Source organism: Seriola aureovittata, chromosome 15, assembly GCF_021018895.1.
Source record: "Seriola aureovittata isolate HTS-2021-v1 ecotype China chromosome 15, ASM2101889v1, whole genome shotgun sequence".
Classification (NCBI taxonomy): domain Eukaryota; kingdom Metazoa; phylum Chordata; class Actinopteri; order Carangiformes; family Carangidae; genus Seriola; species Seriola aureovittata.
Window position 1 is genome coordinate 18,102,641 of NC_079378.1, and position 12,376 is coordinate 18,115,016.

Sequence of the window (12,376 nt, forward strand, 5' to 3'; positions counted from 1 at the left end):
TTTCTGAGCTATTGTTACTATTGCTACAACACTCTGTTGCCGCTGTATGGGAGCTTGCACTCGGGAGCAAGCACGCTTCATTTCTCCAGGAAAGCGCGACCCGAAGGTCTTCACAAAAGTAGCTGACCACGGCCGATAGAGGCAACCTAGTAAGTAGGGGAATGTCTCATCTTTTGGCTTATGTAACAGCCTTTTCACTCATTGGCATTAAAAAGTGATTATAAAAAGTTTTAAACACAGAAAAGTTGTCTAATGCCCCTTTAAGTAAAAGTAGCAATACCACAATTGTGTATGTATAATAAGCAAAAGGAGACGTACACCATAAAGTAAAGAAGCAACGAAAATGACAGTTAGAAATGTGCAGCCATACACAGCCATAGTACACCCACGTAGGTGTTTTCAATTTGACTCCAACCAACTTCTGGAGATACAGCTGCTGTTAATAAATGTAGCACTTCATTCATCCATGCAAAAAAGAAAACACATTGCCTCGCAGCATAATCTAGCCAGAGATTACATTTCCACCTCAACATAACTGGGAACAGTTTGGTAGTATATAAAAATAATTTCAAGGAGACAGGGTTGCCTACTGTAAAAACTGGTAAATAAAACGCATTGGTAAATAAGACGCAGTCTGTTTTTGAGGGTCTACTGTCAGCAAAAAAAGGTTTTCTATTAAAGACTACTTCATTGAAATGTACTAGTAGGTTTCACCTGTTTTAATCCAGTTGATCATGCCCTTCTCCTCCATCCAGCCCTTTTCATGCACTAGTACAGAAACACCGGCTGGTATGCGCTCTTTGGGGACCATTTTCCTTTTGAAGATGACCAGTGGCTACAGTTTTGTGCCATCTGCACAACATGACAGGACTATGGTGAAATGAGATTTCTCCTGTTTTATTAACAGTGCGATCGGGGGGCATTTCAAAGCACATGGAAACCTAATCCATGTTCCCTATCTGTCCAAGTCCATAGGAATTCTTTTTTTAATTATGAAGTGCTGGAATTTTATCATTTTCTCATTGTAGTCTCTTGGCATCTTTTGTGAAATGCGAGTTCCCTATGTGAAGTGACAGTCCCTCTCTCTCTACCTGCCAGCCACTGAAATTATTGCCTAAATCTCTTGCCACCTCAATCGCTTTAATGTAAATCCTGTTTTTTGACACAGGGATCAGACACTTTTGTTTTTCAATGGCTTCCAGCTGCGCCGCCAGTCATGAAGCAATTTCTCGCTGACATTAAACTGTCTTCCTGCGTTGTGATTCCCATTGCATTCAGCAAAGTCAGCAACATGAAGTTGAGAAATTAGAATCACTAACTTCACATTTAATATAAAAACCTTTATCATGGATTTTGGTGACCAGGCAATGCTCACAATAACTCCACCATACCAGCTAAGCAGAGGTATCATAAGACAAAGTAATTGAAAACACCAGAGTTAAGGTGTAGTACTTTAATTAAAGTGAAACTAATTTTTTGACATTGTTTTCTTGAACTCTTGATTTAAGCGAAAAGATACTGATACTGTACTGTTTGCACAAGTATTTAGCTTCTTTTAATTTGACTATGTTTGTGCAAGAATTAAAATTTCAAATTTAAAAAGTTTCTTTAGATCATGGGATTCTCCACCATTATTATTATTTCAGTTCTAGTGTTCCTACAAATATATCAAATCAAATGGCCAAAATCGACCTGGTATATAATTTGATTTAATTTTAATCTATTTTTGTATTTCCCTCTAGGTTCGACTTCCACAGGTGACGAGTGAGTTATACCTACTGGTGTGTGCAGAATGGGGGAAGGTCCAAGCCTGGGAGAGACACTGTCATACTGACCTCACATGAGTGCATGTTGAGGTGACACATGCTGACTTCCCATTATAGCAGCACAGAGGACTGAGCCACTGCTCTATGCGCATTCAATGCCCCACTCATCAGCCTCCTAAACTCATCCTAAAAAGAAAGGAAAAGCAAAACAAAAATGCTTCTGATGAGAACGTCTTGAGTATCTTGTTACTGTGGGAGCATCTCAAAATGAATTGATAAGAGAAGCAATTCAGACTGCTGAGAGCTAATGAGGAAGAAATGATGAGGATATTTTCTGACCTGCCTTGCCTGCTTACCAGACTGAAAGTTACAGTAGAGCTGCAATGAGTTCAGAGCACACAGAGAAAAATACTTGTCTTACTTTAACCTGTTACAAGAATGATGTATCTAAAGTAAGAAAGTTCAACCCTGGTGTCCTTTGAAATGTAACTTGTCAAATTTTACAACCAAAAAGTCGGAATGAGTAGAAGAGTTACTGAACCAAAGCTACATAAACACGGTAGAGATGTATGTGTTCTATGGAAATCCTCAAATGCTATGCACAGATAGAATCAGAAGACTTACAACTTGAGTGTGTAATTTGTCAGTGTTGTATGAAGACTGAGTCTGGTGCAGACCGAAACACACCTAACACACCGTTCACTCCATGAGTAAAGTACCTTCAGACATTTTAGACTACGATGGTTTGAGAAAGGACTCAAACACCATCTTTTTTCAAACTTTATTGTGATCTAGACTGGGTTTTATTGAATTGATGCAATTGCTAATTTTTCCCCTTATTGCACTCAATAACCCACAGTCTAGGATAGACAGGGAATTGACTTATTGCATAGAAGCATCACCTGCCTGTAGCGTACATACCTATCCTGGCATCAGTCACAAGCCATTAAAGAAGTTCATTGTAAGGACATGCAGAGTTATGGACTCAAAATTGACACTTTTTTACTCTTCCCACCATCAAACTATCAAATTGATAGGAAACAGAAACAAAAGACCCTTCTCTCACAAACAGATCATGCTTTTAGCATGTCAGAGAGACACTCAACCAGACCAAGGGGTCAAAGGGTCAGCTCCAGAGGATCAACGAATGGACACCAGTCAAACTGGAAAGCATAGGCAAAATCTCCAGTTTTTAATAATAAGATTCTGCCTATTGATATTTAATTGTTTGTTATATCAGAAAAATAACAACAAAAGAACTGATTATCACAAAGATGTGAATCCTGGCCTCTCTGTGCCATGCATGAAAACACACACACACAGTTCCTCACTGTTCACACCTGGGGATGACCCTCCCCCAGGGACCTCATTGACCAGTCAGTGTTGGTCAGTGTGTGACATGTGACCCCCCAAGGGTGTCACCAAACAAAACCAGATCTCCTTCTTTGTTCTCGTTCTTTTCTCTTTTTGGCTTGCTCTGGAAAGAAACTCCTGCTCTCCCTTCTCGGCTCTTCAAGGAGCACCAAGGCCCCAGCCCAGGTCAACTCTGCTACCTGAAACAACAGCTCTCTTGCCAGCCTGCTCACAGCAGACTGCAACACTCTTCTCCTCACCAGCAGCGACCTGCTTAGGATAAACTGAGAGTGAACCAAGTTCTCTTCAGAATCAGTGGCTACATCAAGGTCAGCTAGCTGATTTTCCAAGCAACAGGAGCCAGAGCAGAGCTAGTGTGGAACAACTCCCATCTCCCTCTAACCTGGCACCTTTAGATTAGGGCTACACTGTAAAATGTTTTCGCTGTTAAAGAACAGTAAACAACTGGAAGCAGGGTTGCCATTATTTTACTGTAAAATTAACAGTACTATGCTGTTGCTGCTATTTACAGTTTGCTACCGTTTTTGTAAATACAGCAAAAAGCTGTTATTTTCTACTTTTACAGTAAAATACTGATGAAGGATTGGCATTTTATTACTGTTTATTTAAACTTTTTTCACAGGAGCTATATTTGCATATTTTTACCGTTAACTGTAGTACATATATCAAACATGCTGCAGTATAACTGCTAACAAAAAGAACTATATTTTTTTCCCCTAAACTTTATGAGTTGATAAATTATTCCTTGGCAGTCTTGCTATAAAACTATATTTTAATACATTGAATAAACATGGTCTTTGAAATTGCAACTTAAAATTTTAAGACAAATAATACTGCTTCAAAGTGTCTTTTCAAACCACATCTCTCTTTATTAAGTTTGTGAAAACACAAGTCTTGTAGTCTGCATGAACATTAAACACACACAAGAAATATTATCAAAATTAATCAAGTGGGTCTCTAACATAAGATGTTGTACTGTATGTGTATATTTATAAGGATTATATGAGGGAACAGCTTAAGGAGTGAATGAGTGGCCAAGTGAACTGAGAAAAGAGTGTGGCTAAGACATTAACAGTGTGTGTGAGTGAGTGAGTGTGTGATCTGACTTGTGTAGAATCTCACTCAAAGTCCTTAATTTCTTTAGTAGACTGGAGACACAAGGGTTGACTGATGCCATCTTTTTCAGGGTGACCTTCCCCAGACTTTGACCCGTCCAGCCTTGGTGCCTCTGTCAGGATTTATGCCCATGAATGGCCTGAAAAACAAGAGTGTGTATTCAGGTGGGGAAATAGAAACATGTACTTTCATGGTGTCGATTAAGTAATAGTAGTTTTGGAAGTAATAGTTTCGCCTTGATTAGTGTCAGAAAAGCTTCCTTAACATGCTCCAGTAATCAGATGTTTTAGGCAGCATGTATGTAACATGTGAGACAAAACTCAACAAATACAAGGTCAACGTGATCAAAGCTTCTGTGAGCACACAGTACCAGTTGAAGGATGTAAGCATCTCACCTTTGAATGAATTCCAGTGTGCATGCAGCATCATCTTGGGACTGAAGATTGAAGTTGTAGTGGGTAGAAAAGACTGCAGCGAGCGCGGTCAGCTGGTTGGGTGCCCTCACAAACGAAGTGCCCCTCAGTGCTGATCATGAAGTGGTGAATACAACTTCCTGGTGTTTCACCTGAAATTTGACAAAGAAAAAAAACGCATTGACATTGTCACACTGCAAATGATATGTACCAGGGAAACTGAAATCCTTCTACCCATTCATAGATGAGTCTTGTTCTTTTTCCTTTATACATTATAAGGTGTTATGATATAGAACTGAACCGTGTTGAACAGCCACATTATTTCTGCTCTGTTCAGTGTAATAATAGTGGAAGTAACATATGATGACAGTTAGCTTGCTAACATTAGCAAACAAGCTCCCGGTCAATTAAGTCCCGACTGTAAAATAACATTATCATTAAATTAAATTATTATTAATAATAATTAATAATTAAAATCAGCAGCGTCCTTTGGAGACGTGCACTTAGCAGATACTAACTCAAAGTAAAGTTAAGATGAAACTCACCCTGTAGTTTGGAGGATCTAGATCAGAGTCCTTTCTCTGTCACACAGATAGAAACATTTTCAGATCACAACAGAAGGATTTTTTACCACTTAGCAATTGTACAGCTATACATCGAAGTAGCTAATGTTAGCTGACAAAGTACACACTGTTTGCTTGTGTTTGTGTGTCAGCTCAGACTCTGATCTCAAATGACTTAAACTTAATTCAAGTCCAATGCTCTTTACATTCACTCTGAATACAGTTCATTTTAGCGAAATAATCCTAAACATAAAGATAAGCTTAAAGTATCTTAAAGACTAACATTACAAGTAAAATAGCACGTCTTGTTTAATGGCATTCTACTAGATAATCAATACAACTTGATTGGAAATGTGATGTATTTTGCCTATAACAACCAAGGCAAAAAGACACTCACCCATTCATTTGAAGGATGAAGATGGGTGAAAAAATTCAAACTGCACTGTCAAGTCAAACGTGTCACTCTCTGTTTTCCCAAAATGCATTGCAAAAAATACTGTAAATTACTTTTCTTTCCCCCAAGCAATAATACTGTAAAATGCTGTTTTAATGGTGTTTCAAGAGAAAAATTTACAGTAACAGAACACACAGATCTGAGGAAAAAATAAATATCTAACTGTTCTGTAACTCATGAGATGTTTCTATGTAATAGGTCAATCCCAAAATTCTAACCTATTGAATAGTTGAAATGTAACATGTAGACAATATCTTTCATGTGATCATACTGTCAGCATCCTTCACACAAAGTAACACACACTACATGACATCCAGAATGTCCATATTACAGTCAAAGAACTGCTGTGTAATCCACATGTATAGACTACTAGCTTTAGGAATGTTTATTGTGTTGTTTGATCAGTTTACCACTAGTATTATGATTCATTTCAGGTTTTGAAGGATGTAATATGGAATCCACACTTATGTTATTCCTGTCTGTCATTATTAGTGCCATTAGGTTTATGTTGTTTCATTTAATGTTTTATGGTCATGGTAGAAGACGGATGTGCGAGTCTATAGATAAACTCTAGAATTAAACTATTCAAAAGTTCCGTGGAAAATTTCTCTCCTCCAAGTTGAAACACAGCAGAAGACAGGTAATGCCCCTGAAATGTGCGCAAGCCCCCAGGGGATAAAACAGTCGTGATCAATTCACACATTGCTCTGTAGCTATGTAGCTCTAAGTCATCAGCTCTTTGCTCTCAGCTGCTTGCCACAAACTCATGGCTCTTGGCCACAGGCTTTTAGCTACAGCTCCTAGCCATTTTTGCACTTTATTGTTTGTCCGCATCCTTTATCCTTTCTTTGCTACCTGCTCCAAGTAATATTCTTTTTGTCTACTCGCACGATCTGCTGTTTTTATCATTCAAGCCAAGTCAAGACCAACTGAACCAAAACAACAGAAGTGCCTCAGAGTAATGTTGTAACTTTTTTGTTATCATCACGTTTTCCTTTTTGAAGATTTTTGACAGATTTAGAGTCATCTGGTCAACGCCAGTGTCCTCTAAAGTTATCCAGCCAAAGTGAAGAGCATTAGAGTTTATAATATGTCACCGTGATAATGGGACACGGCCTCCAGGAGCATCCACCTAGATCCTGCGTCACCAGGGTTACCACGGCAACCACAGCCACCTGGGTTCCAGCCAAGGGTCTCCAGCTACAGCGCAACTCACAGTTGGCCGGTCTTAACACTCTGCTCATGACTGGGTTGATGTTGAAATATAGTAATATAAAAATCATCAAACATCCTTTGTAGACGTAGTATCATTAGCTGTATAGCCATAACATATTCTCTCCCATCATTGCCAACTCATCACACTGCTCATTTCATTATTATTTTCATCTTTATGATTATTACACATTGCATTTACTCTGTAGATAGTAGTTTAGTTAATAAAATTCTTTATTTACACCCAGTTGTTGTCCTGTTGTGTTCTTTTGAAGTAGAGACTGGAGATCCATTGAATTGAGAAGTCATGGCTGCTGATATTAGCTTGATAACATTAATCAATGAAGTAATTCATTGTTGTCCTCCCTGAGGACTGGTGCCCCTTTTCTACAAGAGTAAATTCTAAATTGTGGTGTTAACGCTACATGCTTTACAGAACAGTTAGATATTTAATTATATATTCTTCCTGATATACAGGAAAGATCTGCATCTTTGAAGAGTGTTCTGCTGGTCATTACTCAGGATTGGAATGTGGGTTGTTGGGAGGTTGGTGTGTGTGTGTGTGTGTGTGTGTGTGTGTGTGTGTGTGTGTGTGTATTCATGCATGGCACAGTGTTGGAAAAGTTATGATACTTTATGACTAGATAAACATAATTATCCTAAAGGAGAACTGTAAACGTCCTGAAGTGAACTTGTCATATTATAAAACCGTATGTGTTGTCAAAACAGGAATTATCAGAGAGGAACAGAGGGACCTTCTCTGTTTCTCCCAGCTACTGCCCCACACATTTCTCATGAGAAGACATGAAACTGTTTCTACTGAGTGTGACTCATATCAGCAAGAATGTGAGGTCACTCTCATATGTTCTGTATATAATTCCTGTACTTGTAGACTCACTCTGTGTAACTTGTTCCCTTGCTGCAAGAATAAACATCTTACTCTTGTGAGTTTTCAGATGGTATTCCTAAGTTTATAGGATAATTTTCCTAACACACAGAGCGGCCAGGATTCACACCTTAGTTGATAATCAGTCCTTCTGGTGTTACTTTTCCTATATAAGAAACAATCAAATATCAATAGGCAGATCTTATTGTTTCAAACTGGAGATTTTGTCTATGCTCTCTAGTTTGCCTGGTATCCATTCGTTGATCCTCTGAAGCTGAGCCTTTGACCCATGGTCTGGATGTGTATCCCTGTGGCATGCTAAAAGCATGGTCTGTTTATGAGAGAAGGCTTCTTTCTTTCTGTTTCCTATCAATTTGATGATTGGGAAGTGTCAACTTGGGATCCATAACTCTGCATGTCCTTACAATGAACTTCTTTAATGGCTTGTGACTGATGCCAAAGCAGGTATGTCCGCTACATGCGGTAATTCCTGTTGGTGTTTGGAATGAACAACGTTCTTGTTGTTGTTCGGAATATAAATAAAAATTCTGATTCGTTTTCTGCTTGTTTGAGTGTAACATGCAGACTTAACATCAGCAGGCAGAAGAAAAGGAGGAGAGAAGCGCCATGGGAGCTCTAAAGAAGGTAAGCTACATCTGGTAAAATACTGTAACACTTAGAGGAGAAGTATTTATGTTCGTTCTAACACTTTTTGTCAAATATGGTCTGCATATGTGGCAAACAGTGAAGTTAGTAAGCCTCAAGCCCAGACCACATGTGTCTATGAGCTACAGTTAGCCAACTGTTTAATCAGGGGAGAATCACCTCATGTTGTAGCTGTATCTTAAAAGCTGAGCCTGCTACACCCTCTGAAAGCAAGTGTGTCGGCAGAACGAATTCATTGTCTAAAAATTAAAAACATCACAAATATTTTTTTTATCCTTCATTTTTATTTAAATAAAAGGCACAGAGCAAGAAAACATAACACTATGATTAATAAAACTGGAAACAGAAACTATAGAATGAGCACAAAGGGTATAAGCTCAAGAATACATACATATGTGCTACATAGTTGACAACCCAATTAAAACTAATTAACTTCATTTTTATTTATGAATGGCTTATGATACATTTAAGATTTAGAATGAGCACTACATGTAGTATGCAGGGTTTGAGTACAACAAATAGGGATTGAGTTTACGGTCAGCTGATGTAAAGCTGCTGTTCTCATGGGCCTGACGGCGGTAGTACCTGCGCAGGGCGGGACTGCCAGGGTGGCACTGTCTAACATGGAGGAAATACTCATCAGGGCGGCTTGAGGTGTAACCACAATCCTCACACACAAAGATCTTAGACCGTCGCTGGCGGTAGGCATACTGTTGGTGAATGCCATGAATCTTCCTCATATGGGACTCCAGAGAGCAACGCTGGGTGAAGGCTTTCTCACACAGCTCACATTTGTAGGGACGGATACCTGCAGCAGGGGGAGACAAAAGATGTTTTTTTCCTGTGTGTTTGTGTTGATGCACTTTTACATTCAGATTGGCACAAGTGGCTTCGCAATGGTGTGACACACATTGCCAAGACTTTTTCGTTTTAATTCTGAATTCCACCAACAATTTTATGTTTTGAGCTGACTTTTACTATAAGCAGTGGTGGAAAGTAGCTTTACTACTTTACTTTAATAATTAGTGCCTCAAAAATGTCCTTCAGTTTTTCCTCCACTACATTTATTTTATAGGTATAGTTCAAGTTAATTTGCAGATTAAATTAACCTGGTAGTATTTAAAAAACGAAGGCTCTTTTTTCATTATGTGTGTGTGTGTGTGTGTGTGTGAGAGAGAGAGAGAGACAGGGTGTTCATTCCTGACCAGTGTGTGTTCGCATGTGCCTTTTGAGGTCGAAGGTATCGTTAAATCCTTTTCCACAGAATCGACAAGGATGTCTTTTCACCAGGCTGTGGCACTTGAGGTGGCGGGTCAACATGCGCTGCAGAGGGAATATCTTGTGGCACACTGAGCACACAAAATCGCCTGAGCCTGGGGAAGTCCGGGGATGGGGCTGGTAAGGAGAAATGATATGGTGTTAAAACTGAAAACTATTCACAAACAAATGTCAAATTGGTTTGATGAATATTAATATGTTACAGCCTTCACAGTCACCAGATCTCTGCTCAGTTGATGGGAGATTCTGGACATGTTAGAGAGTGCACTCCACCACTTAAATTACTTAAATTTGTCACCCATGGAAAAACCTGAATAAATGAGTAGACAAACATGACAAATGCGGATGCTTCCACACAGGTGAAAGCTATGTCACAACTAAGCCGATAACATTCAATTCTGCTCTGTAGCATTTATAAAAATGAATGTATCAAGATGGCAAGATCTCAGTGACTTTGAAAGAGGGTTTCTCGTTGGTGAACAGATGGCAGGAGGTTCACTAACAAAGATGCTCAACGTTTCAAGTGTTTCAATAGGAACAGACACTAAAGTGACATCTGCATTTAGATCTATGGGAAAGATTTCAATAAATAGAGTCAGAAATTTTGGCACTGTTGGCACACATTTGATGACTGTGATCAATTAGAAAGATACTGAAGTGGAAGCATTATCTCTCCTTACATCTCAGAACAGCTGTCCCATAAAGGACATAATATTACCTTTTTGCATTTATCATGTATTTTACTGCCCTTTTGTGGCAGCATCAGATTATTGTCTCTGGAAGCTAGGTTGATTACCAGCCATAGCTGACTTGTAATAGCTAACATTAGGGCTTGTTCCAGCAAACCTCTACCAAAACAGTATAATGTCTGTTAAAAGTTAACTTAAACCCAGAACTGTCCTATATGTGAAAAAACAGCGGTAGAGAGAAAGAGTAGACTACTTGTGGTTTCTGATTTTTTAATAGGAAAGGAACAGTTTATCTAAATTATCGAAAGGACTGTTCAAAAATGGGGCTCCATGCTGGAGTTTTCTGCTCTGCACATGTCTTTAAAAGAGTGTGACATTTTTTCAATGATGTAAGGCTCTATCTTACACCTGGCACCAAGCAACGCAAAAAGTGTCTTTGCAAGTTTCAGACTGACTCAGTTGTCATTTTCCCATCCAGTGCCCACTTAAATAGTCAATACACTTGCACTGCGGTTTGAGGTCAGTGGTACAGTATTTCACTGTTATTGTAGTAGCATGTAGCTAGTAGCATTATCATGAGAGTAATATCCTCCTACATAGGTGGGAGCAAAACACACATACACTTGTGCTAAGTCAAGTTGAACATCAGAATACAGCCTCAGAAGGCGCATTAGTTGTGACGTATCTTGCACAACGTTAAGAGACATCCATGACGCACAAGGTTCTGCAGAGAATTGTTCTTTCTTACTACCCAGAAAATCACCCAAATTTCCACAGTTCCATTACAAGATTTATTCACATTTCTCCTCATATTGGCCTGTTATAAAATATGTCTAACATTGTGATGCGTTGTCTAATGCACGGATTCACTCATCCCTTCCTTGCCCCTCAGCCACATAAATAAGGAGGCAATTTTTTTTTTTTTTCGAGAGCATACATGGAAATGATTTACACACAATGTTGAGACAGTGATATGAGAAGTAGCGCTGTGGATAGTGTGCAGTGAAGATTTTGTTGTCTGACTTACTTTGATGTGTTCAATAATTATTTGACTTAAATAAAATTGCACCAAAAGGCAATTAAAATATATAAGCTATAATAAGATATATAATTTTGTTCATAAAGTGTGTTCAAAATACATTTAAAAAGTAAGATAAAGATGATAAATGTTTAAAAAAATTAACACATACAGTGTAGGGGGAGGGGCAGCTCAGCTGTCTTTATGTTCTCCTTCAATACCAAGCAGCCCTCGGTCCCTAAAGCCATTTCCTCCTTTGTTATGTAAGCTTTGTTGTCAGGATAAATATATATGAATTTGGATTACTTGATATTGTAAGAGTGACACTATTCTTGACAAGAAATGTCAGATCTTACCTTTGCTCTACTGACCAGGGCCAGTGTACTGGAATGATAGAAAGAGCCCTGGAGCATCAGTGTGGACCAGTCCAGCCTGGTATCAGCCCCACGTCCTCCTGAACCTGCCACAGGCACTGGCACTCTCATTCTTGCTGCTGTCCCATATCTTAAGGTTGACACTGGCTGAGGCACAGTGGCAGACTGTTGGGTGTCAGGACTGCAGGATATCTGCTCCTTAGTATTTTCACTCACTAAAAAGAGATAAAAAAAAAAACTTGTTTAAATTGAGGAAATTAGGTAAAAGTCAGATTAATCACTACATATAAATTAGAAATGCATCTTAACAGGGATAAACAAACTTGTATGTTACTGCTCACTTTTGATAGGTAAAAATAGATACAAAAGTACTTGAAATTCTTACCTACTGTATTATTTTGTTTCCACTCATGTTGTTCTGGTTCTTTCCATTGCCAGGCTCCACACACTCCAGGTTTCTTTTTAACAAGGAAAGACCTAGGCATCCTTTGAATTCTCTTGATCTTATTCTTCTTTTTCTGCTACTGAGCTACTTGATCCGTCATCAGTGTTGAATTCTTAAGAGCT

General features: G+C 38.8%; 2 protein-coding genes across 3 annotated transcripts in view; one reads left to right on the forward strand and one right to left on the reverse strand.

Moving 5' to 3' along the window:
* The window catches only part of LOC130182910 (myotonin-protein kinase), a 33,804-nt gene extending 26,669 nt beyond the window's left edge, over positions 1–7,135 (forward strand). For both annotated transcript variants that reach the window (XM_056398111.1, XM_056398112.1), the window contains one exon: positions 1,743–7,135. In XM_056398111.1, coding sequence (XP_056254086.1) covers positions 1,743–1,844 — 102 coding nt within the window. In that variant the 3' untranslated portion in view covers positions 1,845–7,135. The remainder of the gene's footprint in view (positions 1–1,742) is intronic.
* Positions 7,136–8,764: 1,629 nt separating this feature from the next.
* Positions 8,765–12,294, reverse strand: zgc:171929 (uncharacterized protein LOC100124596 homolog). Its single transcript, XM_056398073.1, has 4 exons — positions 12,195–12,294; positions 11,792–12,024; positions 9,656–9,845; positions 8,765–9,258 (listed from the first exon to the last, which is right to left on the reverse strand). Exons 1-4 carry the CDS (start codon positions 12,292–12,294, stop codon positions 8,936–8,938), a joined length of 846 nt encoding a protein of 281 aa, XP_056254048.1. The 3' UTR covers positions 8,765–8,935.
* Between the last annotated feature and the right edge of the window lie 82 nt (positions 12,295–12,376).

Excerpts from the sequence above, each read along its gene's own strand:
- zgc:171929 (XM_056398073.1), bottom strand. The coding sequence starts at position 12,294 with ATGCCTAGGTCTTTCCTTGTTAAAAAGAAACCTGGAGTGTGTGGAGCC. Across the intron at positions 12,025-12,194 it reads GAAACAAAATAATACAGTAG|TGAGTGAAAATACTAAGGAG; the intron begins GTAAGAATTTCA and ends ATCTCTTTTTAG. Across the intron at positions 9,846-11,791 it reads CCCTGGTCAGTAGAGCAAAG|CCCCATCCCCGGACTTCCCC; the intron begins GTAAGATCTGAC and ends TCTCCTTACCAG.